General features: G+C 36.8%; 1 protein-coding gene across 1 annotated transcript in view; it reads right to left on the reverse strand.

Annotated features, from left to right (window-relative positions):
- The window catches only part of FRMPD4 (FERM and PDZ domain containing 4), a 302,625-nt gene extending 276,530 nt beyond the window's left edge, over positions 1-26,095 (reverse strand). The window contains exon 1 of the mRNA XM_069062992.1: positions 25,953-26,095. Coding sequence (XP_068919093.1) covers positions 25,953-25,990 — 38 coding nt within the window. The 5' untranslated portion in view covers positions 25,991-26,095. The remainder of the gene's footprint in view (positions 1-25,952) is intronic.
- Between the last annotated feature and the right edge of the window lie 445 nt (positions 26,096-26,540).

A 26,540-nucleotide genomic window follows, 5' to 3' on the forward strand; every position in this document is an offset into this window, starting at 1 on the left:
CTCTCTCTCTCTCTCTCTCTCTCTCTCCCTCTCTCTCTCTCTCTCTCACACACACACACACACACACACACACACATTGGAAACAAACCTTCTTTCTCAATACCTACTCACTTTCTTCTGCTTGTATTGAACCTTTCTTTTTCTTGAACTTCAGAGACCTACCTCTTCCCTAATCCATGTCTTTCTGTTCATCTCTAAATTCTATTTTCATCTATTGACTCCAACTGGAGGCTATTCTGGTCATGACTGACCTGATGCCTACCTTGCCTAATCTCATTTATTTCCTGATTCTGTAACCTGACTGACCACACAATAGAATAGCATTTCATTTCAGAGTTCCTCCATTGCTCAAGTTCCTCCTTTAGGCAATCAGTTTTGGGAAAGGCAGAACTCATAAAGAGTCGCAACATCTTGGGATGTTGTCACATTTTAGATAGTAATAGAGAAAAATAAGAAAAGGAGGCTAAAATGTGGGAAGAATCTCTAGTCAGGGCAGGCTTTTAGTCAGCTTACAGATACAGAACAAGGAATTCAGTAGAGGGCCCAATAAATAATAAAATGACACCTTGTTATAATAAGCCAATTGTGATAATCTTTGGAAATTTTAGTTATCTTGCATTGTGAAGTCGGTTTTTAGAATCCGAGTTTCTTGTCGAACTACATTTGCCATTAGTATACAGTGCATGTTACTGACAAGAATGAACATTATACATACTCTAGCCAATGACAATTGATTTTGGTGACGCACTGAAAATACCTTTATCCATTTTGGCCATGATATTATCATGCAAGTAAAGGGAAAATATGATCTTAAATTCCATATGTAGGTTCTTTAATGGTTTTATGATTTGTAACAGCCCTGCTTGTCTTTTCCTTGGTATAAGAGAGCATGGTCCAGCAGCAAGAAGACAGCTTGGGTGATGGACTCACAACTGTGAAATATTAAAAGAATAAGAGGAAACATGCTTTGTGGAGAATTTACAGAAGTACATGAGTGAGAATATATCAATACGTTGTCATCTGAATCAAAGGAGAGTGTCCACATTGGGCAAGATGAGACAAGAGATCTACCAAAGAAAATAATAGTAGCCCATATTTACAGAGTGGTTTCTAGAAATATTGATAAAAATCTTTCCTCTTAACAATCTGAGAGAAGTTTTACACTATTTCTGTCATTTTGTAGAAACAGAAAATTAAGGCGAAAGTGGCTGAAGCATGATATACATGTATACACACATATACACAAGCATATATGCAAGTATACAAACACACATATATACATGTAATCATACATACGTGTATATACATGTATGCACACACATATACATGCACACATCTATCTGTGTGTGTGTATATATATGTATATCTATCTCCCTATCTATCTCCCTATATCTCCAAGTATTAATAATGATTTGAAAGTAATGTAGGAACAGAGACCATTGGCAAGCCAGTGCAATCTGGTGAACATACCCTTCAATTCCTTCTTTAGGTTTTAAAAGGGCAAGAAATTCTTTGACCCTAGGGCCTGCCAATTTCATAACTGAAAAGCTCCCCTTAGAGGTCATCTAGTCCAACATTATTATATTGATAGGAGAGCTGAGTTTGAGGGAGGTTAAGTGACCTCCCTATGGTCACACAGTTGGTAATTGGTAGGGCTGGTCCTTGAACTTAAATCCCTGACTACCACTCTATTGTTCTTTCCACTTAACCACAAGTTACAAACTAAAATTTTTACTCAATAAAAAAAGATTAGGCAATTAATCAATTGATAAGCACTTATTAGGCATCTACTATGCACCAGTCATTGTGGTAGGTTTTGGGGCACCATGTTAACCTCTTGGTCACCTTGATGAACCTGTATGTAAAATCCAAAAAATAACAAAGAAAGATGACTTTTTAAGTTTATTATTATATAATATTTATTTATTAACATGGCCTAAACCAGGTCTTCTTTATCTTTGTGTGGCATGGAGCCCTTTGGCAACCTCATGAAACCTATGAACCTGTTCTTAGACTAATGGTTTTTTTTTGCCTTTATGGAGGGCAGTTGGTATTAAGTAACCTGTCCAAGGTTACACAGCTAGTTTTTTTTTTTTTGTGTGTGTGGGTGTTAAGTGTCTGAGGCCAAATCCGAACTCGGGTCCTCCTAACTCTGGGGCCGGTGCTTTACTCAGTGTGCCACCTAGTCACCCCCTAGACTAATGTCTTAAAATAATTGAAAGAAATGTTAAATTTCAGTTAGATATTAATGAAAATAAACAAGCATTTTTTGACCCTTGATATCTATTCATGGACACCATTGGAATTCTGTGGACTCCAGGGAAACCTTTGCTTAAACTGAGAAAGCAGGAGTCAAGCTTGTGAAGTCTGTTTTGGTTTTTGTCACTGACCTCACAGAAATGCAGAATAATGTTCAATAATCAATTCAATCAGTATCTACTTGAGCATTGTCTTAATTATCTCTGCACAAGATAATTATTTAAGAGCCCATGAGTGGTTGTTTAAAGCATGACCTAATAATGACAAGGTATTCTACTGAGAAGAGAAGGCAGAACCTGAGCGGAAAGGGGTAGAGCAAAGTTCATATTTGGCAGTTTCATTAAACTGATGAAAAGGAGGAAAATAAAAAGCATGCTGAAGGTATCCACAGATAATAATTAAGCTTTAAGGTATTGGGAGCACTAAGGAAAAGAGAGATTATGAAGCAATCTAGGGAGTTAGAAACAGGGAAGGATGTAAATGGAATATAGTTTTTTTTTTAAAGGAGTTAGGGACACAAAGATGCTCATTCTTATGACGATGCTATAAGTTAACATGGATGATAGAAACTTTGATATTTAATAAGTCAGGAGAATCAAGAATCATGTGACCTGTAATAAAATGCATGCATGACCAAAAGGATATATTTGCAAGGAGGTTAATGATGAAGTTATTATAGATAAACATGGGGTCATTTTTGCTCAAGTGTTTTTTGGAAAAGGAAACTGGTCATTCTAATTTAATTAGGTAAATTCAGGCGACAAAGAAGTACTTAGTGGTCAGTGTTGGCTTTCTAAGACCTTGTTTTGAGGCAGACTGTTGAGTAATCAAATAACTAAATAGTATACGTAATTTGTTCTTAACAGACATTAGTAAGGTTCTATTTGCTTGGTGCTGAGTCAGCTGAAACAACTGATTCAGTTAGACAGAGGTACTCTCTAAGATCTCCTCACTCCCTTAATCAATTTTCATTCCATCACAACTCCCCCTTTTCTAAGTTAGTGTCAGATAGAGTCTAAATCTGTGCTTTAAAAAATCTTTCTTGGGGAAGCTACATGGTGCATTGAATAGAGTACCGGCCCTGGAGTCAGGAGAAACTAAGTTCAAATTTCGCCTCGGACACAGCACAAAACTAGTTGTGTAACCTTGGGCAAGTCATCAAATGTCAATTGCCTTACCTTCCCCCCTCCAAAAAAGCAAAAAAAAATCTATCTTGGAAATAAGGAGAAAGTGATAAGCCACTGTGAAAGAAACCAACCTGGAACTCTTTCATTTAATGGGATTGCCACATTTATTTGCCATCTATCATTTGTTTCTCAGATACTATGTAGCTTGGGTCATGTAATGGAGGCAGCTAGTAGGTACAGTAGATAGAATGCTGGACCTGGATTCAGGGAGACCTGTGTTCAAATCCAGACTTAACTAGTTGTGTGATGACAGGAAAGTATTCTATCTGCTTCAGTTTCTTCATCTGTAAGATAAGAATAGTAATGGCACCCACCTCCCAGGATTGTTGTGAAGATAAAATGAGACAATACTGGTAAAGCACTTTGGAAACCTTAAGGCACTATATAGATGTTAGCTATTATTATCAAAACAGACTCACCAATTCATTTATTACTTTTTCTATGTCAGGAATAGAGGAAGACCTCAGGAGTATTTCTTTTCCTTGATGATATGACTTCTTGAAACTGCCACCAGCCAGATGCCTTCTATGTGAAGCTATATCTTAAAATCTTGTTGGCAATGGTCATTGCCATCTACAAATTCCTATTATATCCACATCACAGTTTCTATTATTCTTTAATTCCTGTGTGAGGTTATTTTTTTTCTACCTAGACAGTAAAAACTCTTTGAGCACGGGGATCTTTCATTCATTTTGTATTCTACACAGACCCTAGCACTATACTCGGCACATAGTATGTAAAACTAGTGATTGAAATTTGTGCAGTTGTTCCCTTAGAATATATCCCTATATTCTAATTTATATTATTTATATCTATGTATATATCTCACCCCCTCAATAAATGTAAAGGCAGAGGCTATTCCATACAAATGCACAGGTTATTGGGGGAGAAGGGAAATTAAATGCAAATAGAAAAATCAATATGGATGTTTCAATCCCAGATCATGGAACATAAACACTCATTTAGCTCACAGATTCTTAAATGAACCAAGTGGAAGATTGTTTCTCTAAACTAAGTAAAGGAGGGCTTGAATTAAAAAAAAAGATACAGTAATTGCTGTATAAGCAACAACTAGAGCAGCTGAAAAAATCTGCAGTTTAGGTTGAAAAGATATAAAATAAAAAAAGGGTAATGCCCCAGAAAAAATAAGTATCCTATAGAACAATAGAAGGAATTAGATGAATTAAGGGTGAAAGGAGTAGAATATTGGTGACAAAGCAATCCTAAAAGTGATATTCATAAGACAAGGACTCAACCAAAAGGATATAATGATATCCTTGATCTCTAATCACACAAAAAAAATCAGTGAGAGGTTTAATTAGGTACACTCAGCTGTATGGTGCTTTCCAAGGTTCTAATCCAATATAATTCACAGTTCATTTATTAGTTTACAATCTAAAAACAGCATCTTTAAATGTGGGCATTTCATCAAAGTCTGAACAAATCTGCTTTGGGGCTTGTTTTGTTCTTTCTCTTAGCTATCTAAATCTCATTGCACAATAAGTGATGAAGATGATTGGATGTAGCAGTTGAAGAGTCCCTGTACAGAAGGGTGGAGAAGCTAACTTTAAATACATATCTTCCTTTTGTAAATCTAAGAGTGAGAATCCAGGGAATTATGTTGCAGAACAACAATCACAACTGAACTGTTACAGACAAGTAAAATTTAACAAGTACAACCATCAAGCGTTTGCTTGATGGCATGCACACTAATGTGCAAGAGTGAAAATGTATTATAATTTCAAAAGTCTTCTCTGCTTAGTAGGAGACACTGGCTGATAAGACAGTTTCTCTTAGCATTTCATTTCCATTCAGTTATCACCCATCAATGATTTCTTTTGGGAAAAAGTATATCATGAATTATTCTTTGCATGGTGCTGTCATAGACATTTTTAATACTCATTTGACCACCAGATGTCTGCTATTCATGCAGAAAGAGGATTGAGAGAATATGTTATAAATGTTGGCATTAGAGGGCAGAAGAAAAATAATGTGCAGGTAGATGTTTGATAAATGTTACTGACAATAACATTCCTCTAGGATTCTCTAGTATGGATTTTGCTTGAGTCAGCATTTACTCCAAGAAGTTGGAATAGGTATGTGTCTACAAGATAGCAGTAACTAAAGGTTATGTTAATGAAAGAATAGAAGAACTTGTAAATGGGCATGAGGAATAATAATGAAGGAAAGTATTCCTATTTTGTTATTACTTACATTTTTCAGATTGCTCAGAATTTCAAGAACAAATATTATTCCTTAAGATTTTTTAAAAGTGAAAATCCAAGACAGAGACCAGTTCATCTCATAAGCCTTGGCCAACTTTAAAAGTATGATTTTGCCCATGTGAAAAATGATACATAAAATAATACCTCCAAGAACTAAGCTAATCAAGTGATATTGTATTGTATAGATTGTATAGATAGGGTAATGAATATCTATATATCTACATATACATATATGTATACACTCATATATGTTGTTGTTCAGTTGTTTTCAGTCAATTATTTCTCTACATGACTCCATATGGGGTTTTATTGACAAAGATACTGAAGTGGTTTGCCATTTCCTTCTATAGCTCATTTTACTGATTAGGAGACTGAGGCGAACAGGGTTACACAATTGGTTAGCCTCTGAGGCTGAACTTGAACTCAGAACTTCCTGACTCCAAGCCTGGTGCTCTATCCACTGTGTCCACACACATACATGCATGCATGCATGCATGCATACATATACACATACATACACACATGCATATGTATATGTTATAACACAGAACATACATAAGACAATCATAGTTTATGATCTTGTGACCATAGCACATTCTTCTCTCAACTTCTTACTGTCTGTACTTTTGCTATTAACAATTCTTTTTTTTTTTTTGGCTTAAGACTTTTAATTTGTTACAGTATAAACACTAAATGAGGTTTTAATATTCTTGTATCTGTCATTTAGACCTCTGTATGAATAAGCATATCAGATCCTTTCCTAAAAGCATATTCTGATCAAGAAAATAAAGAACCAAAACTTGGAAGAAGGAGTGAATGGCTGCAAAATGGGGAAAATGTGGTTGCCTATGACAATGTTTATCAAGTTGAAAATCTTTCCTTAGGGTTGACCCTAATAATAATATTTCATAGTTATACTCACTAGACTTCTGCATGTCCTATATTGTGTAGAATTCACTGTTTCCACTGCATTTTAAACTGCTTGGATTCATTGCTTTTTAATTATCCTCTTGAAATGTGTAAACAGCTGTGCTTTCCCACATGCAATAAAAAAAGTGATATACACTCCAATTCCCTAGAGGTCATTTGTACCACAAACTCAACTACCTGAAGTACAAATAAATACCAAGAATCAGGGAACAAAGGTCTTTGAGGGACTGAAATTGATGTCACATAATCTATAGTCACTAAATCTAAGATACTTCAGTCACAGTAGAATCACCTTTCTTTTAAATTTCACATTCCACAATAGTCTACTTTGCTTTATCCACAAGCTAACAATTTGGCAATCATTTTTGGTGATCTACTTTTCCACCTCATCAAAGATTAGAAGGAATAAATTTAGAAATGTGGGTCCCCATGATGAAGCTGCTAGAGGTCTGACGAGAGTTTCTGACAGTGAAGAAAGAAAATAAACATTGTGAAATATATGTGCAATTACCCTGAAAACATTACTCAGAAAGACCTTTGAGATCTTTTAGTTTAAAGGCAAACAGTATTACATATATAGACCATAGAGGGACAACTGAGAAATATAATAACTGGTGCCTGTAATTGTTGAGGATTATCGTATTGATCAGAATGACACTTAAGTTCGGAACCTATGAGATTGGGAAAATGGTGATGTCCTTAACCATAATTGGGAACTTTAGAAAAGGGGAGGGTTTGGGGGAAAAGATAATGATTTTTGTTTTGTACATGATAAGTATGAGAAGTCTATATGACATTGAATTTGAAATATTGAACAGACAGGAGAATTGAGAAAAGAGACTAGGACTGACTATTAAAGATTAGGACATTATCTGCATAGAGATGTAGACGTAGGTGAAGAAGTAGGTGAAAAGAGAGGAAATGGAGGTACTTAGTATATGTAACTTTTTTCAAGAAGCTTAAGAAAGAGGGGAAATAGAGATATGGGATGATAGGAGTGACTCCAGTTTCAAGTGAGGGGTTTTTGAAGATGGGACAAATATGTGCATACTTGAAGGTAGCAAGGAAGGGTTTATTTAGTAGATAGAACAATAATGAAGAGGGACAAGAGAGAGATGGATAGGGGAGAGAGAGAAGAAGAGAGGAAAATAGAGAGAAAGAGGAAGAATGAAAAGGTAAAAAAAAAAAGAAAGGAAAAAGAATCCATGAAACATGCTTTAAAATGAATAGAAGAGAATAGAAGGAAGTTCAGAAGAAGATATAGAGACAAGTATGGAAGCTTTGGTACTAATATGACCAATTTCTGTTAACTTAAAAATTACTTGTATATGGGGTTGTGGATTCATAGATATACACATATCTTTTCTTTGTTTGTGGAAATGCTCATATTTCCATAAAAATCTCACACACAAAGTTTCTAGAACAACAGTAAATCTCATAAACATACCTATTTTATAGGTTTGGGAATGTGATGGAAAGGCTAAATGAGTTACCAAACAAAACTCATACAAAAAGCCAAAATAAGACAGAGTAAGGATGAGAATACAAAGCCTCCAACTTTGAGTACTAACAATGGGAAAAGAAAAGACTTAATTCAAAGTGAGTATTATTTGGAAATTATTATAAGATAGTACCCATTTAACATAACTAGTTGATCTTTATTTTTTAGATAAAAATATAACTTTATATAGATTCTTTATAAATAGTTGAAAACTTAAGGGCACATAGGGGCACTAGAGATATTGAATAAGTTGTTGTTTAATTGTTTCAGTTGTGTAGGAGGACTCTTTGTGTCCCCATTTGGGATTTTCTTGGCAAAATATTGGAGGAGTTTTCCATTTCCTTCTCCATTTCATTTTTACAGATGAGGAAACTGAGGCAAATAGGATTGAGTGACTTGCTCAGGGCCATACAGCTAATCAGTATCTGAGGCCTGATTTGAATGCAGGAAGGAGTCTTCCAGACCTCAGGCCTGGCACTCTATTCACTGTGCCACCTAAAATGGGAGATTCCAAAACCAGTATCTACACTGTTCAGCATTTGAGCAGGTCACACAATTAAAACTGGAATCAGCCACTGAGATAAACCAGTTCTATTCTTTATAGCTAAGGAAATTGAGACCCAGATAAGTAAGTGACTTGCTTAAGCTCACATAGCCCCAGAAATGGTCACATTGAGAATACAATTCAGGTCCGTTGCTTTTTCCCACTTTGCCACATGGTGTTCCAGAATGACAGGAGAATAGGCATAGTGTAGGCAGGGGGAAGAAAAAGTATTTTCTGTATGTGGCTATTAATCTGTGGTATAGAACACAAGCAATATGGAAGGCTATCTAAGTTTCATCAGATAAAAAAGAGCTAAAAATTAAATAAAAGACTAGCAACAGTAGCTGTGATCAGCCTGAACTACTTTACATCACAGAAGACATCCCTATTTCATGGATCTTGTTGGTCATGGGACCAGATTCTCCTTTGGCTCCCAGGTAGGGAGTTCCCAATATTAACTCTCATCCCCATCCTGTTACTACCCCACCTGTCAGTCAATACCCTCTACTTTTCCAATATGAGAATAAAAAACAAAGTATTTTAGACTGAAAGGGACCCTAGACATCTAGCCCAACCTCTTCATTTTACAAGAGAGGAAAATGAGAGTCAGAGATGTTGTCACTTACCCAAGGTCATAAAGGTTGTAGGTAACAGAATCAGAATAAGAACCCAGGTCTTTTACTTCCAAATCCGTCATTCTTTCAACTGTAGTACTTTGCTTTAGATGAGAAACAAAATAGCTCCTCATCCTGAGAAAAGTTAAGGAGTGTGCACTGTAGCATTATAGAATCCCACGAGGAAAATAAGCAGACTCTACTGAAACACTCATAGTCTCCTTTTGTAAATATAGTCCCTTGTTTCTAAGTTGATTATTAGTATGAGTTGCTATATAATTTCATTTTTAGCTTCTTAGTAATTACTTGAATGTACTTTAGGCAGGGTTGGGCTGCCTGTTGGTACCCTGTGTCTTGTGCCTTCATTTCACTCCTACCAAAGCAGTCCTGGAGCTTTCAAGATCAGGTGCAAACCCTATGATCAGACAGCAAGTTCTGATAGAAGACGGGTAGTCACACCCTCCTCTGTAACAGCAACCAGCATGAAAGAGAAGAGGGGGAAGGAATGACGTCATATGTCCATATTAGATGTTATACTTCCCTTATGGAACTCAATAGGTGCTGTTCCCAAGGGCAGCCCTCAACTAGGGCACACAAAGTCATGGCTGTGTAAGAGCTTTATCCTCCCCTAAGGCACATTAGAGTGATTATAGCCAACCATCAGGACAAAGTGGTACTGGGTTCTATTTTTGGCCCTTTAGATGACTCAGGGTGAAACCTTTGACAAACCACTTTGGTATTTATTCCCTGCCTCAGTTTCTTTATATGTAAAATATGTGGCAAGTGCCCATTTTATGGGGGTGTCACGAAGATTAATGGACTAGTGATGTTTAAAGCATGCAAAAGATCTGGAGTGAGAGGATCTCAAAGGAGAATTAAGGTAAAAGGAAGTCCCATTCCAGTTGTAGTATGCAGATCGCCTTCTGGGAAAGTTAATCTCTAGAGAGGCTGTATCATCTTACTGTATGGCCATGTCTTCACTTAAAATCCTGCAATGAAAGTGAGGGATGTGGGGCAAAAGGAGATGTTGCTGTTTCCTCAGGCATTCATAAATTTACAAGGCATTTATTTTAGAACACGTTTAAAATAATTCCTTAAATTAAGGATTTAAAATGTTGACAAGAGATCCAGTGAGTGAGTGACCTCTGGAAATGAAGCATTTTGTATAGGGGAAGACTATCTTTCGAAAAAAAATATAATTTCAGTGTTATAAGTGAAAAGGTGACTATCCTCAGGGTATTATCTATTTTTCAATTCAATTCAATTCAACTTCTATTCATTAAAGATCTATTGTGTCCTCAGCACTGTGCTAATAGCCAGGTAAGATACAAAATTTAGATAAGGCAGAGACCCCGATCTCTTAGGGCAAACAGCTTAGTGGAAATAAAATATATCAGCAAAGAAAATTATAACAGACACTATTACTTGGTAAGTACATTCACAAAGTTCAGAACAAATTGCTATGTGAGGTCTGAAGGGGAAGTGTTACTTACAAGGGTATCCTGTAAATCTTCATGAAAAAGGTACCATTTGAACAGGGCATTAGAAGATTAGAAATTCAACAAATAAAGGAGGGGATATATTCTGAGCATGGGGAAGATAAGAAAAGGGAAGGAAACATTAAAAAAAAAGCATGTGTTTCAGGGATAGTTCAATTTTGTGCACAGATCAGAGCAGGATATAATATGAGTTAAAGATGGAAATCCAGGGTGACCAAAGAAGGATTGACTGCCAATCAAAGGAGTCAAAACTTTATTAGGGGATCATTGGTTTTTTAAACAAAGGAGTAGCATATTCAGCTCTAGATATAATAAAGATTATTATAGCAGAAGTATGAAGGGAGTGGATCAGAAGTGGAAGAAAATGCTAGGAAGTAAGTGCTATTTTGATCACTATTCTGAGGCAGAGAAAGGTTAAGTGACTTGACCAGAGACACACAGTAAGCAAATGTCGGAGGTCAGATTTGAATTCAGGTATACTTCCTGACTCCGAGCCTGGCATTTTATCCACTACATCACCAGGCTGTCTCTATTATAATAGTCCAGGTAAGTAAGTATGAGAGTTTCACTAAGGTGGAGGCAGAAAAAATTAAAAATAAGGGGCAGAAGGCAGAGATGCTTCAGAGTAACAATCAATAGACTTTCAAGACTGAATGCAGCTATAAATGGTTTTGGGAAAGGAAAGTTCTGAAATAGAAAAAGGTGTTTTCAGCTTTATCTACCTACTATCTATCCTTCAAAACTTAACTCTAATTCATGTCTTTCATATCCAGATCCCTCCAGGCTAAAGGAGTATCTCCTTTCTTAGAATTCCTATGGTATTTATTGCTTATATGGTTCATTAGGCAATCAATCAATTAATCAATAACCTGGTAACACTTCTTTCACTGTAATTTTAAGTGATTCTATATTTACCTAATATCTACAAAAGCCTGATTGTAGTGAACAGGGGGTGAATCTGGAGTCTGTGAAGCCAAGATATACTAGTGTACAAATGCTGATAGCTTCTACTGAATTGAGAAAACTTCAGGTGGCAGCTTGACAATAGAATACCAGCATTCCAAAGATCAGACCAGCTAAGTGCAGAGAGGCTTGGTCCCTGTTATTAATGGCTGTCTTGGTACTAGTGTCACAATACTGCTGGAACCCTGACTCATGCAGTTAGCTGCAGCCTCCTTGGCACAAGGAGGCCTTCACAGAAGAGACAGACAGCAATAATGCTAAAAGCAACATGCTCTTATCACACAGCCTTGGCCACTGGGGAGCAAGAATAACCAAGGTCACAGCCAAAATAAATAAACTGAAGGGACTAAAGGAATCGAGGACAGAATGAAAGAGGTTGTGAGAATCTGAATACAGAGCTCTTCAAGCTTTAGAAAGAGAAGAAAGGGGGTGGTGGTCCTGAGGGAGGCTGCCCCCTCAACAAAAGAAATTCAGCTTAAGTCAAATTCTCACCATTAGTCATAGATAGATATAGGGATTCTTTGTACCTTGCCCCTCTATGCATTAGCATAACTCAGTTATGTAGAAAGGGAAAGGTATTTTATAGGGAAAAGCAACGTCTTCCTGTGGTGAAAGTATTGCTATTCTGCCTCTGATGTCAGCCAGTCTTGCAACTTCAAACTATTTTTCATCCTTACCATGACCTCTAATACTTTAGCTCTTTTATAAACTGTCAGCCCTGTACTAAAATCTCCTTCCTTCCTCGTTTTGATCTCCTGGTGAACCATTTCATTTCTATATTGTCTTCTTTTCTCCACTTCCCCTCTTCCAGTCATTGATCATTGATCATGCCATGTCAAGCCTCAGCTGTGGATTACTTCCAGGATCCATTGCCACAGCTCTTGTATACCTGCTGCTGAATGAGACTGTAGAAAATCATGAACCTTGGCTGACTGGATCTACTATAAATTTATGCTACATAACCTCAACCGGGCCCTCACTGCAGCAAGGCAATCCTTTTTATTTCCCTGATTGACTCATTACCCGCTTACCACAGAGGCTTTTCAAAACTGTCTTGTCTCTTCCAGAAACTCTCATGGCCCTCCTTTGTATTCCCAGTGCTTAGCACAGTGTCTGGCACACAGCAGGAACTTAATAAATGCTTGCTGATTGGTGGACAAATGCAACAGTTCCTGTCCTCATGGAGCTCATAAATGTAGGGTTGGAAAAAAAGTTATCTGGTAGTGTCATTAGTCTGTCAATTCAATTGGTCTGTCAACAAGGGGAAAGGATTAAGCATTTTTAAAGCACCATTTATGTTCTAGACACTTTATAACTATGACCTCATTGGATCCTCAAAATAACCCTATGAATCAGGCAGTATTATGACACCCATTTCACAGCTGAGGAAACTGAGGCATACAGAGGTTTAGTGATTTTCCAAGGCCTTCACAGCTATTAAATGACTGAGGATAGATTTGAACTCAGGTCTTTCTGACTCCAGTACCCCCACCTAACTGCCTCAACAAAGCATTAATGAAACATTTACTAACTATATAATAAATATGGTGCCATATATGGTAGACACTGTACTAAGTGCTGGCCAAAATACTATTCTTGCCCTCAGGAGTTCAAGAATTGAGGCAGTCTATTGCTCAGAGCCTTATAGAGGTTTGCTGGAGCCAGCTTTAGCCAGCTAGAACTGATTGGTAAATTCTCCATTTATTGTTTTGATGATTGTCTAGACCAGTGCTTCTTAAACTGTAGGTTGCAAGCCCATGTGTGGTTGTGAAAAACCTGCAACAGTAAAAAGTTTCTGAATGCGCAATGACCAAAAATTAACTCAAAATCAAACAAGTAGGGGCAGCTAGGTGGTTCAGTGAATAGAGCATTGGTCCTGGAGTCAGGATGACCTGAGTTCAAATATGGCCTCAGATACTTGGCACACTTACTAGCTGTGTGACCTTGGGAAAGTCACTTAAGCCCAATTGCCTTGCCTTTTACTCTCCAAAAAAAAAAAAAATCAAACAAGTAATGGATCTGAAGTGTTTCTGGCAGCTCTTGCCTGTGTTATGTTGTGCAATTTCACTGCAGCTTTGCACTGCATGTGCCCTCAGGCCACAAAATGCCCAGGAACAGTTGCTGAAATGTGAAAAGGGGTCAGGAGTGCAAAAATACTTAAGTCCCAGTCTAAACCTAAGGTGATGGAGAAAATGTTAACAAAATTGAATAAATCTAGAAGTGTGACAAGCTGCCTTTTTTTTCCTCCCAGAGAGCCAGCTGTTAAATATTTACCAGTGCACTGCTGCTTAAAGATCATAGAGAACTTCTTAGAGTGACTTAAAGTCTTAAAGTCACTTAAAGTAACTTTTTTTTCAGATTACTAGAGGCTCATTACTAGGAGGTGAACCTCTAGGCCAGGCCTACACACTTGTGATGCTTAATCTGGTGAGAATGGAGGCTGAGGGCGCAAAGAATCACAAGGTTTTCAGACACTGAAATAAAAAGAATCTCACAAAAAGGAAAGGTGTATCTGCTGGGTTCTTTTGAGTATCCATGAGGCAGACACTGGGGCTTTTGCTTCTAATGCTAAAGTTTATTTAATCTGTTGTGTATAATTAAAGCAAGAAGGATGGTGGTCTTTCAGGAGCTGGCTGACATAAATAATTGGCGTGGAGTATGGATGGCACTTGGTTAGGAATCAGATTGAGTGGCTTGCACATGGTATTGTATTATCAAGTCTGGGAAACCATCAGGACCTTCCTGTAGGGAACTTTTATAGGGTTGTATGTATGACTTGTTATGGAGCCAAGCCTCACCATTAAGATGTGGCCATTATTAAGGCTGCAAAGAGTTAGAACAAGGGCCATTCTGGCAAGCTTCCTGAAATAGTTAATGAAAGCAAATTTAATACTAAGAGGAAAGGGGTTCTATATCAGGGTCACATAGTAAATATTTATGCACTCATTCCCTCTATAGCAGATGTTCCTAACTTTTTTTTTTTTTGGTCATAGAGCCCTAAGGCAATTTGGTAGAGTTTTTGAACTTGCTCTTAGAATAATGTTTTTAAATGTATAAAATGAATAGAATTACAAAGGAAACCAATTATATTTATCAAAAAAGTAAATAAAATGAAATTTAAAATATTGAAATTTTAAGAAAAAATACAAATAAGTTCACTAACCCTAGGTTAAGAACCACTGTTCTACAGCATGAATAGGTTTCAAACAGCACACTAAGGAGTCTTTCATCACCCTCAACTGGCCCTCTTCCCTTCTCTTTTCTCATTGAGTAAGGAAGCAGCAATGGAAAGACACACCTACTGCCAAAGTGTTCTGTGTCGTCTCAGGCCAGTCCATTTGGTTGGGCCCATAAGACAGGGTGCCCAGTTGGCTCTCAGTAGCATCCAGAGCTTTTCACCCTGCTAGTGCCACAAGCTATGATCAAAATTGTTCTCTACAAGGGTTGGCTCAACATAGAAATGAGTGTTCCGAAAACCGCTCAAAGGAGTCAAAGGGTGGCCAGCAGCCCCAAGGTAATATATCAATTACAGTCTGCTATGAAAACCAGGCTTGGCAGGTGGATTTGCTCTTCACAGGTCAACAAGCATTGCGTTTCTCAGTGGCTCTTATGACCCACACCATGTGTGCCCCTAGGGGCTACCTAATAACAGAAAAGAAAATAGCTTAAGTTGAGAAGTCAATTATTCTGTCTATTGTTGGGACTGAATGTATACTCAATTTGACTGTTTGTTGCAATCAGGTGCACTTCAGTGGTGTCAAATGATCACCATCCCTAGGGTCCATTAGAGAAACAAACAAAATGTCTCAGGAGATTCTTCCTGGAATATGGTAGTTCTAAGCAAATCCACAAAGTTTCAAGATCCAGTATTTGGAGAAAATGAAGCCGACTTTGATTTGATCCTGGCATTGGGAAAGTTTACATAGCCCAGGTTATTTTGCAGTCTGCCAAGGAAGATGAAAAATGATAGTGTCACTTGTTAGCTTTTCCATTAAAAGCTCTTCTATCAGTTTTGGAAACTGTTACCTTCCAGCAGGGAGCTGCCATTATTAACTTTGCAGATAGGTGTGTTGTCAGTTTTGAAAGGAACCAAATTTGGTTCAGTGAAGGGAATAAACATCTCAGAACATTCAGGCTGGGAAGCATTTGCATTGACACTACATAATTACCTTTCATTTTATGTAATGATGCTATCACATTTTCTTTGTTCCTCCAATTTCGAAATTATAATATGTCTCCTTCCACTTGAATGGATATATGAGATTGCAAGGAACCCACTTAACTAAAAGGCAGATTTTGCTCTGGTAACAGGCACATTATCTATGCTTTATGCAAAGATTCATCTTGAACACTAGGAAGTGATAGGTTTTATTTAAGAATCCTTAATCAAACAATACAAAATTAGGTCAATTGCTCTTTCTCTGACATAATTTTGTTACTTAATTTTGTAGTTAGAAACCCCTGTAACCCATGTAATAGACCAAACCATCTCCCCAAAATGTGTCCCCCCTTCATAGGAGCATAAATAGAAATTCCCAATGTGTTCCTTTGCCACTTTTATTCCTAGTAAAGAAAAATTAACATTTAATCTTTTTTGAATCTTTTAGTGTTTGAGCATTCATAAGAAACACAGCCTGGGAAATGTAAGACATTGAAGTCTGTCATTTATGGGTAAATTAAATAAGTTTCTGTATATATTATATCTCAATTTGATCTTCACTACTCTTTTGCAGAAGATCATTAGGTTTTGACAGGAAGAAAGAGAACTGCCACACACAATGTATATATTCATATCATTTAATTAATGAGATTTTTATTAGTTGTTTATGATGCTCTTGGTCTTTATCTAAGTACTGAGATATAAAGATATAAAATGGCACAGGTGATAACTGGCCAGGTGAGGGGTGGGGTGGAGAAGGAAGAAAGAATATGCCACAGACAGAGAAAAGTACTACCTTGTAAGGTATCATGGGCCAAAGAGAAGATCAGATGTGATGTTCTAAGAAAATTTCAGAAGGCATCTATAAAAGTCAAAGGAAGCTTCATGAAAGAGGCAGAACTTGAGCTGAGTTATTGAATAAGGATTGTGAAAACTGGAGATTAAGAGAATACATTCAGTCATAGGAGATGGATTGTACAAATGCCAAAAAATGGAAGATGGCATATTGAGATCTGGAAATAGTTTAATAGCACAGTTTGGTTGGAAGGTTGGATTATAAAGGGGAATAATTGTGAAATCAATATAGGAAGGAAGGCTGAAACTATATTATGGAGAACCTTATAAACTAACTTTATATAAGGAGGTTATATATTTTTCTCAAGATAATAGGCAGCCACCTAAGGTTTTTGAGAGGAGTTGTAGGTTGGAGGGATGGCATTAAGATTTATGCCTTAGGAAGATTACTTCAGCATATCTGAGAAGGATGGATTGAACAGGAAAAAGATTGAGATAAATGCCAGGAAAAACCCACTCCCTTCAAACCTCTCCCATCCTCCCCTCCCTGCTGCGCCAACATAAGATAGTGTCACTGGACTCAATGACAAAAAGGTTTGGGCTAAAATCCTGTTTTAGATGCTTACTGTGTGACATAGGGAAAGGCTCTTAGCCTCAGTTTCCCCATTTGTAAAAGTAGAAGACTGTATTTGAAGCCCTCTAAGGCCACTTCAAGCTCTAAATCTCTGATTCTATGGCTATCAAAGAATGTTGAAAGGATATCTATATGTAAATATGCATTTATATGTGTATGTATATGTATGTGTATGTTTGTTTATGTATATGCATATATGTGTATGTGTATGTATATATAATTTTGTTAAAACAGACAGAAGCATATTATGAAGATTGACAGGGGAATTGGTTCGGTTAACATCTAGTTAATATGCATTTATTAAGAACTTGCTGTGTGCCAGGCACTTTACTAAGTTCTGGGGATCCCAAGACAAAGGCAAAAGATAATCTGTTAATAAAGCTCTCACAATCTAATGGTTAAAGTTACGTCTTTGTGATTTCTAAATTCCATAATTCTAACTTCCCACTGTAGTTTAGCAGCTCATTTTCTTCTTGGTGTTTGCAGAAGCTAATAATATGCACGGAGGCCACACAAACACACAGACATTCCAGTTTTTCATACGGTGTTCCTTCAGATCTAGGTACCTAAGAGCCTTTCAGACTCATATGTTGAAGGAAAGGTATGTACTATCACTGAATATGAAACCTGGAAGAGACTCCATAGCTCGCTGTACATTTTGTATTGCCTACTACATACTTTGTTTGGTGGTAATGGTTAAATCCCAATCAAGTTGGGCAATATTAACAGTAATGGGAGAACTCAAATCCCCTGCTACCAATATCTAGCTATTCAGTGGACAGAATTAAGAGTTAAGCTAGGGTCAGGTAAGTGGTGCAGTGGATAGAACATGAACCCTGGAGTAAGGAGGACCTGAGTTTAAATCTAGTCTCAGATACTTGACACTCAATAGCTGTGTGCAAGTCACTTAACCCTGATTGCCTTGCAAAAAAAAGGTGCACATCTAGAGGGATGTGCACCTGACCCAATGACACCATTTTGAGTCATATAATAATGATGCTTAGAAAAAAGGCCAAGGATAAAATAAACCAGCTAAGTTTGAGACTTTAAGAGTTATCCTTGATGTGGTGTACAAATGACCCCATTCCCTTCTCCTCAAACTCACACAGTCTATTTTCATTATCTTACCATCACTTTACCTATTTTGTCTTTTAAAAAGTTTTAAAAATAGATATCTTTTGTTTTTTATTTAATTTTTTTTTGGCTATGGACTTCTTTTAAGCCTCCTGTTCCAAGCTAGCCTTTTCTTTTAATGAGGATTTTAAAAGAAAAAAAAACAGTCTCAGTTCAGCAAAACTAAACAATGATACATCAACCTTTCTGACAGCAAATACAACTCTTCTGGCTCAAATGTAGATTTTTCTTTCTATAAACTGATCTGTATAATTTTGTCTTAAAAGCTTTATTGTAGAATATTAATGACATTTTAATTTACTTTTAGTAGTAGGAAAAAATGGATTTGAAATCACAGGAAGGACCTGGGTTCAAATCTAAGCTCTTACTATCAATATTATCTTGGGCAAATCACAGATCCAGGCTTTACTGTCCTTTAATTTTGTCTTTTTGGAGGGGGGAAGGCATGGCAATTGGGGTTAAGCGATTCTCCCAAGGTCACATGGCTAGTAAATGTTAAGTATCTGAGATCACATTTGAACTCAAGTCCTCCTGATTCCAGGGTTGTTGCTCTATTCACTGCGCCACCTAGCGGCCCCAATCTTCCATTATCTTAACATGCTATGATTCATGAGGTTATTTCCACCAATCAAAGAAGCAGCTTGTATTTTATTCTAGAGGCCATAGAGAGTCACTGACGGCTTTTGAGCTTGGGAGTGACATGGTCAAACAGATAGATAAAGCATTTTTAAGTGCTTACTGAAAGGCAGCTAAGTGGCAGTTTCCAGAATTATCAACCCATAGATGCCAAGGACAAAGTGAGAAGTCAGTGCAGCGTGGACTTTGGGACCTGGGAATTTGGAGTGTGTTGGCTTTTTCCCCCAGGGCAAGAAGTGGCTGAGGTGCAGTGGCCCTGCACATAGTAGCTTCAGCTCCTGGCCTGCAGACTGTAAGGGGACCAAGCGACCAGTTGGAGGGGTAACTGCTCTTGCTTTAACCTGTTTGGATCTGGATTGTGGTCTAGGGTGGAGGTTCTAGGGTGTGTGACCAGCTTGCCAGAGCATGTGGAGGCTTCAGAGATGGCACCCAATTAATACATTTGGCAGCTGAGAAAATCACAGCATTTGGTATAAAGCTCCCCTGTCTGGTAGCAGAGTCCTACTGTGGCAAAAAGTGCAAAAGTCATGTAATTGAGTGGCAACATGAGTAAACAAGGGAAAAAAAGGAAACAGAGGAATCCAACATTAGACTCCTCTTCTGGGTACAAAAAGGATCAAAGCATGGAGCAAGAGGAAGACAGTGAAGTCAGAATTCCTGGACCAAAAGCCTCCAAGAAAAATACAAGTTGGTAACAGGCCATAGAGGAACTTAAAAAGGATTTTGAAAACCAAATAAGAGAAGTGGAGGGAAAATTGGGAAGAGAAATGAGAATGATGCAAGAAAATGATGAAATGAGAGTCACAACTTGACTGAAGAAAATAATACCTTAAAAATAGACTAACTCAAATGGCAAAAGAAGTTCAAAAAGGCAATGAGGAGAAGAATGCCATAAAAAGTCGAATTTGCCAGATGGAAAAAGAATCTCAAAAGCTCAATGAAGAGAATCATTCATTCAGAATTAGATTGGAGCAAATGGAAGCTAGTGACTTTATGAGAAATCAAGATACTATTAAACAGATCTAAACAAATGAAAGAATAGAAGGCAATGTGAAATATCTCATTGGAAAAACCACTGACCTGGAAAATAGATCCAGGAGAGATAATTTTAAAATTATTGAACTACCTGAAAGTCATGATCAAAAAAAGAACCTAGAAATCATCCTTCAAGAAATTCTCAAGGAAAATTGCCTTGATGTTTTAGAAACAGAGAGCAAAATTGAGGTTGAAAGAATCCACCAATCACCTCCTGAAAAATATCCCAAAAGGAAAACTCCTAGGAATATTATAGCCAGGTTCCGCAATTCCCAGATCAAAGAGAAAATATTACAAGCAGCCAGGAAGAAACAATTTGAATATTTTGGAAACACACTCAGGATAACACAGGATCTGGCAGCTTCTACACTGAGGGATCAAAGAGCTTGGAATATGATATTCCGGAGGTCCAAGGAGCTGGGATTAAAACCAAGAATCACCTACCCAGCAAAACTAAGTATCATGTTTCAGGGAAAAATTTGATCATTCAGTTGGAATAGAGGACTTTCAAGCATTCTTGATGAAAAAACCAGAGTTGAACAGAAAATTTGACATTCAGATACAAGAAGCAAGAGAAGCATGAGAAGGTAAACAGGGAAAAGAAATCATAAGGAACTTATCAAAGTTGAACTATTTACATTCCTACATGGAAAAAAATGATAATTATAATTTATGAAACTTTTCTCAGTATTAGAATAATTGAAGGGAATAGAAATGTATATATATATATATATATATATATATATATATATACATATATATAGGAGGATATATGGGCATATGAATACATATGTGAATGTATATATGGGTACAGGTATACATAGATAGAGGGCACTGGATCAGTTTAACGGGAAGGGATCATACTTAAAAGGTGAAACTAAGAGTTGAGACAGGAATATAATGAGAGGAGATAGGGACAGATGATTGTGGTAAACTATCTCATATAGAAGAGGTAAGGGGAAATGGTTACAATGGAGGGGAAGAACAGGAATTCAAAAGGGAATGGGTCAATCTTATTCTCATTGAATTTGGTTTAGGGAGGGAATGACATACACACTAAATATGGTATCTCACCCTACAGAAGAGTAGGGGATGAGAGAGGGGATAATGGAAGGGAGGGCAGTTTTGGGAGGAAGGGAAGTTGGAAGCACCCACTTTTGAAAAGGGACAGGTCCAAAGTAGAGAATAGAACAAGTGGGAGGTAGGATAGGAGGGAGGGAAATATAGTCAGTCTTTTACCATATATCTACTATGGAAATATTTTCCATAGCTACACATGTACAACCTATATTGAATTGCTTATCTTCCCAGTAAGGGTGGGTGACAAGGGAGGAAGGCAATGAATCTGGAATTCAAAGTTTTAAAATCAAGTGTTTAATATATACTATTATCAATATTATTTTACGTGTAAATGGGAAATAAGATATACAGGCACTGGGGCATAGAGACCCACCTTGCCCTACAGGAAAATTGGAGGGGGTATGGGAGAAGATATGGGAGAGAGCAGATTGGAGGAGGGGATATCCAGTGGGATCGCTATTTTGGTGTGGTGGGTAGGGGAAAATCGGAAAAAAATTTGTAACTCAAAATCTTATAGAAATGAATGATGTAAACTAGAAGTTAACAAAGCATTTGATAAAAAATAAAAAATAAATAAAATACAAAAAAAATAAAAGTGAAGGAGAACTCTGTGTCCAACCACTGCTCCCAATTCTGCACACGTGAGTGAATCAGAATGTATCTGATCCCCAGTCATAATCATTAAATATCAAATTTATCTAAAGTCTGAATTAATGAAACGGACTTCTTTGCTTTGGTTTAAAAATGGCTTTTCCTGTGTCAGCAACTCCAGAGATCAGATAAGACTGAAAGTGGGATTTCCCCTTATCTTGAGGCATATTCCATATGGGAGGGAAACTGACATTCTGATACCAAACATTCCAAACACACCCTGCTCTGTCCATTGTCTTGTCAATTTGTATTTACAACCAAGAAACTTCCTTTCTCATGATATGGATCAGATCACAAATTTTTGTGACACAGCCACCCTGAATTGGGATGGTTCTAAAATGTACTTAAGTTTTCTGATTCTTTAGTTCAGGCAGTCAGAAGTTTCCTTCTGTGTCCATGATCTTATAACAAGCTAACTTTAAGGGAATAAAATGAAATAACTGTATATCACCAAGTTTGTCTGTCTTCTTTAACCAAATTTTGAAGGTTAACATCAGAGAAAATATAAACTCTTTGAGAGAAGAAATTTATTTCCTTTTTTTGGTTGTTTCCTATTCCTATTGCCTAGTACCAGTACATGGTAGGCACTCAATAAATAGTTGTTAGTTGATCTCTCATTAATAAGATACTTATCAGCTACTTGAAGATAGTTATCATCTTTTCTTCTGCCCTCTCCTCCAAATCTGCCCTTCTTAAGGCTTAACATAGTCTGATTAACTGATTCCTATAAAGCTTGAACCTTCACCAAGACTATCACTGTCCTATTTTCTCTCCTCTGGGCATTCTATCAAAGTCTTTTTTGATTGAGTTGCCTCATTATATAGCCATCAGACTCTGACTTTGAACTGGAGATTCTGTGTCTATTCTTCAGCTAATCATACCCATACCCATACTTTGTTAAAGTAATGACAAAGTCAAAAAATAAAAGATCTTGATACTTTCAAAAGGAATTATACAAAGATCAAAATGAATTATTAAGGAGCCAATTGCCAATCACAGATTAACTTTCAAAATGTCCCTTTAATTTTTAAGTCTAATGCATGTAATACCTTTAGCTAGCACATCAAAGCTTCATGGTTGTGTAGGTAATTAGAAGATCTCTTTGTGACTGTGACTAACAGTAGTCAGTAGGTAAAAGAAAACTGGAATAATGACCAATATTTACTTAATTAATTAGTGAGAGAGTAGGAATCCAACCAGAGATAGATTTGAGGATCTTACTCAAAATCGAAAAGAAGCTCCTTGACACCAGGAAATTTTAAAGGCTTTTGAGGTGAGAACCAAATGAAAAAGTTCTATTAGACAATTTGTTTTGTAAAAACTTTGCTAATTAGTGACTATTGGAGACCTGTCCAATAGTTAGTGCTTTGGTCTCTCTAAGTAATAATACAGTGTAAATGTTAAAGCAACACAAGGACAAGTCCTTCAAAACGTCAAAGAGATGAGTAGAAAAACATAGAGATGAAGCTGACTTCAGATCTGTGACCTCAAATCAATTTGTTTCTGTTTGGGTTTCTACTTATTGATCAAAAAAGATCCAGACGGTATGAGATATAGACCAAAAGCCCAATCAAGTAAATACAAAAAATTATTTTAAACTAAAGGACCTGATAAACAGCTCCAAAAAACTCATTATCAATTTATTTTTAAACTTGCAATCATTCTGGCAAATCCTTTATTTTTCCATTTAAAAGTTTAACATTTTGAGCCAAAGAATCAAGGCCATATTGATAGCTATGGCCCTGGGAGAGGAAGTTAAATTAATTAAGGCCTTTATTACAAAATAGATGACTCTGTATAATAGTTGACATATTTCCTTTCTACCTTGGGCAATCTAGAACAACGCACTCATTCCAAAGTCAGAGTTGTCAAGCAAAATTAAAATTTTCCTAATTATTTAAATTTCGGGATATAATTTGTTCCCCAGATGGGTACATCTCCTGTCCTTGGAGCAGATGCACAGGGATACGTGGGAGTACTGGGAGTTCCACATAAGTTCATGGGGCACAGAATCTTTGACTTGGAAAGAATCTCAGAGGCCATCTAATCAAACCTTTAAAAGAAAAAATAATAACCTCTTCAAAGTACCTAATTAGAAGTCATCCAAACTTTGCTTGAAGTAATGAGGAAGAACCCACTACTTCTAGAGGAAAGTTGTTCCAATTTTTAATATTTTAATTATTAGGAAATTTTCTTAATGATTTAAAATTCCTTTAGATCTGATCATTGAAATATGCTTCTTTGAAATGTCTCCTTACAGTTCTTAATTCCATACTGTTCTCTGGTACAAAAAAAGAAGAATACATCGACTCCCTTTTCCATATGACAGCCCTTTAAAATGTCCCTCCTCAGTTGTGTCTTCACCATGACTGGAATGACATGATTTTAAGACCCTTGACTATCTAGGCTTCTCTGCTCTGCATTTGCCCTAGATTATTACTGCTTCATATTACAGATACGTGACTGACTGGGATAGAAAGTTCACCTTCTTTAACATGGACACTATGCCTTTATTTAGCGGAGGTTCATCTTCACTTTTGTGTTTGTCCTATCAAGCTACTGACTCTCTGATTCTCAATTCACTAAGTCCTCTGGATCTATTTTTCAAATAGCCTGTCATTTTCTCCTATCCTATCCTTATAAAGACAACGTTTTAAAGCCACATATAAGATTTTCCATCTATCTTTCTTCAATTTCATCTTAATAGATTCTACCATTTCAAGATAATTTCAGATGCTGACTCTGTCATGCACTGTGTTAGCAATCCCTCCCACCTTTATGTCATATGCAAATTTTGTAATCATGCCATCTGTGCCTTAAGCAAGTCACTGTTAAAAATGTTAAAAGTCAGGGCCAAATACAGATCCCTGGGAGAACTCCACTGGAGATCTCCTCAGCTGATAAAATCCTAGATTAAAACTTCATATTTAACAATGATTGCTTCTTGAATACAGTCATTTAACCAGCTTTGCATAAATCCTGCTAGAATAAAATTTAGCCCATGATTTTCCATATGTTCCAAAAGGCACAAGAAACAATTTCCCCACTAGAGCACAGAGTACAAGTATCTGTCATGTTATTAAAATCATGAGCACTCCAGTTTCAAATCTATTTCTGCATCTGAATAAAATTAAGCATGTCTCATTTAAGTCTGAGTTAGGAATAAATGATGACTCAATCAGACCTTTATGTTTTAGCCACTTATTTGTTTGGGGATGGTAAAGAAGGCACAGATATAATAAAATAGTCAAAAGAACTTATTCAATACCATGTCAAATTGTTAGGGCATAGTGTTTAATTGCTCAAGTAATGATCAATCAACAATCACTGCTTGAGCAATTAAATACTATGTCTTAACTCTCTGACAAATTAGTATTTTATTTTTATTTATTTATTTTTTTAATGGAAGTTGAAGCACCATAGGACAAGAAAATAAATTTTGGTTAACTAGAATGCTCATCAAATGGGATTATTTTGGTTACCCACATTCTTATTGGACCAGTAGTATTAAACTAACATAAGAACAGAACCCTGTTGGGCACATACTGAATTAGAAAATCACAAATCAACATTATTTATATTGTATTGTATCATTATTTACTTTGTTAAATATTTCCCAATTAAATTTTAATCTGGTTCAATGTTTGCAGGTCAGTGAGTTTATATCACTGAACTAGAATACACATTCTAAGTCAATCATTGTTTTTTAGAAGTCTTTCTAAATTGAATCAGTCTACTTTTATCACATTACCAAGTAGAATAGCATGACTATAATGCACTCCTTTGATGACTAAATATTTTTCAATCTCTCTGAGTCATTTTTCACATAAATTCTAGTATAGTAGTGTAATTAGTGAGTTGTCAAAGTATATAAATTGGATTGAATGCATACTGACCCCAAGGCTTTCCTGGAATTGTCTGCATGTGTATGTGTGCAACACTCTCACATGTGTACATGGATGTATTTTATATTTAACTTAAGTCCAGGATATGAGATTCTTTTGCCATAATTTCCTCTTTTTTCCAACAGAAGCATGCTCAGTATTGCCCTAGGTGATTAAGAGATCCACTTAGTCAAGTTTTTACTATATATCTGGTCAACTTACTCGATGAAGTAATCTCTTCCATCTCTGTTTGCCGTCATCTCCCATCCATAAGGTGGCACCTGGTTCAAGCTCCAGGTCCCTGAGGGAGGTGGCCAGCCTGAAGCTTTGGTTCTGTGGCTATAAAACAAACAAAACAAAAAATATTATTATTACCTATCTTTTGGATATTTTCATGGAGAAAAGTCTAGAAATATAGAATCATAGAGAAAGAACTTTGGATGCCAGTGAATTCAATCTTATTATGCTACATTAAAAAACCCCAGAGGTAGAGCCAAGATGGCAGCATAGAAGCAGGAAAACTCCCTGTGCTCCTCCCATAAGCACCTCAAATACCTATAAAAATGACTCTAAACAAACTTTAGGCTACAGAACTCACAAAGTGACAGAAAGAAACAAATCTCCCACTGAAGACAGCCCAGCAGGCTAACAGAAAGGGTTCATCACAGTGTTCTGGGGGCAGAGTCCAGCCACAAGTGAGCCCATGGTTTTAGACTCAGGGCAGCCAGACCAGCCATGTCTAGAGGGACATCAGGAGAGGAGATCACCAGCAGCTGTGGTGATTTCCAGAATTATTAACCCATAAATGTC

Source organism: Petaurus breviceps, unplaced genomic scaffold (assembly GCF_028583685.1).
Source record: "Petaurus breviceps papuanus isolate PSGF00001 unplaced genomic scaffold, PetGlider_PUasm1.0 90515, whole genome shotgun sequence".
In the NCBI taxonomy this organism is placed as follows: Eukaryota; Metazoa; Chordata; class Mammalia; order Diprotodontia; family Petauridae; genus Petaurus; species Petaurus breviceps.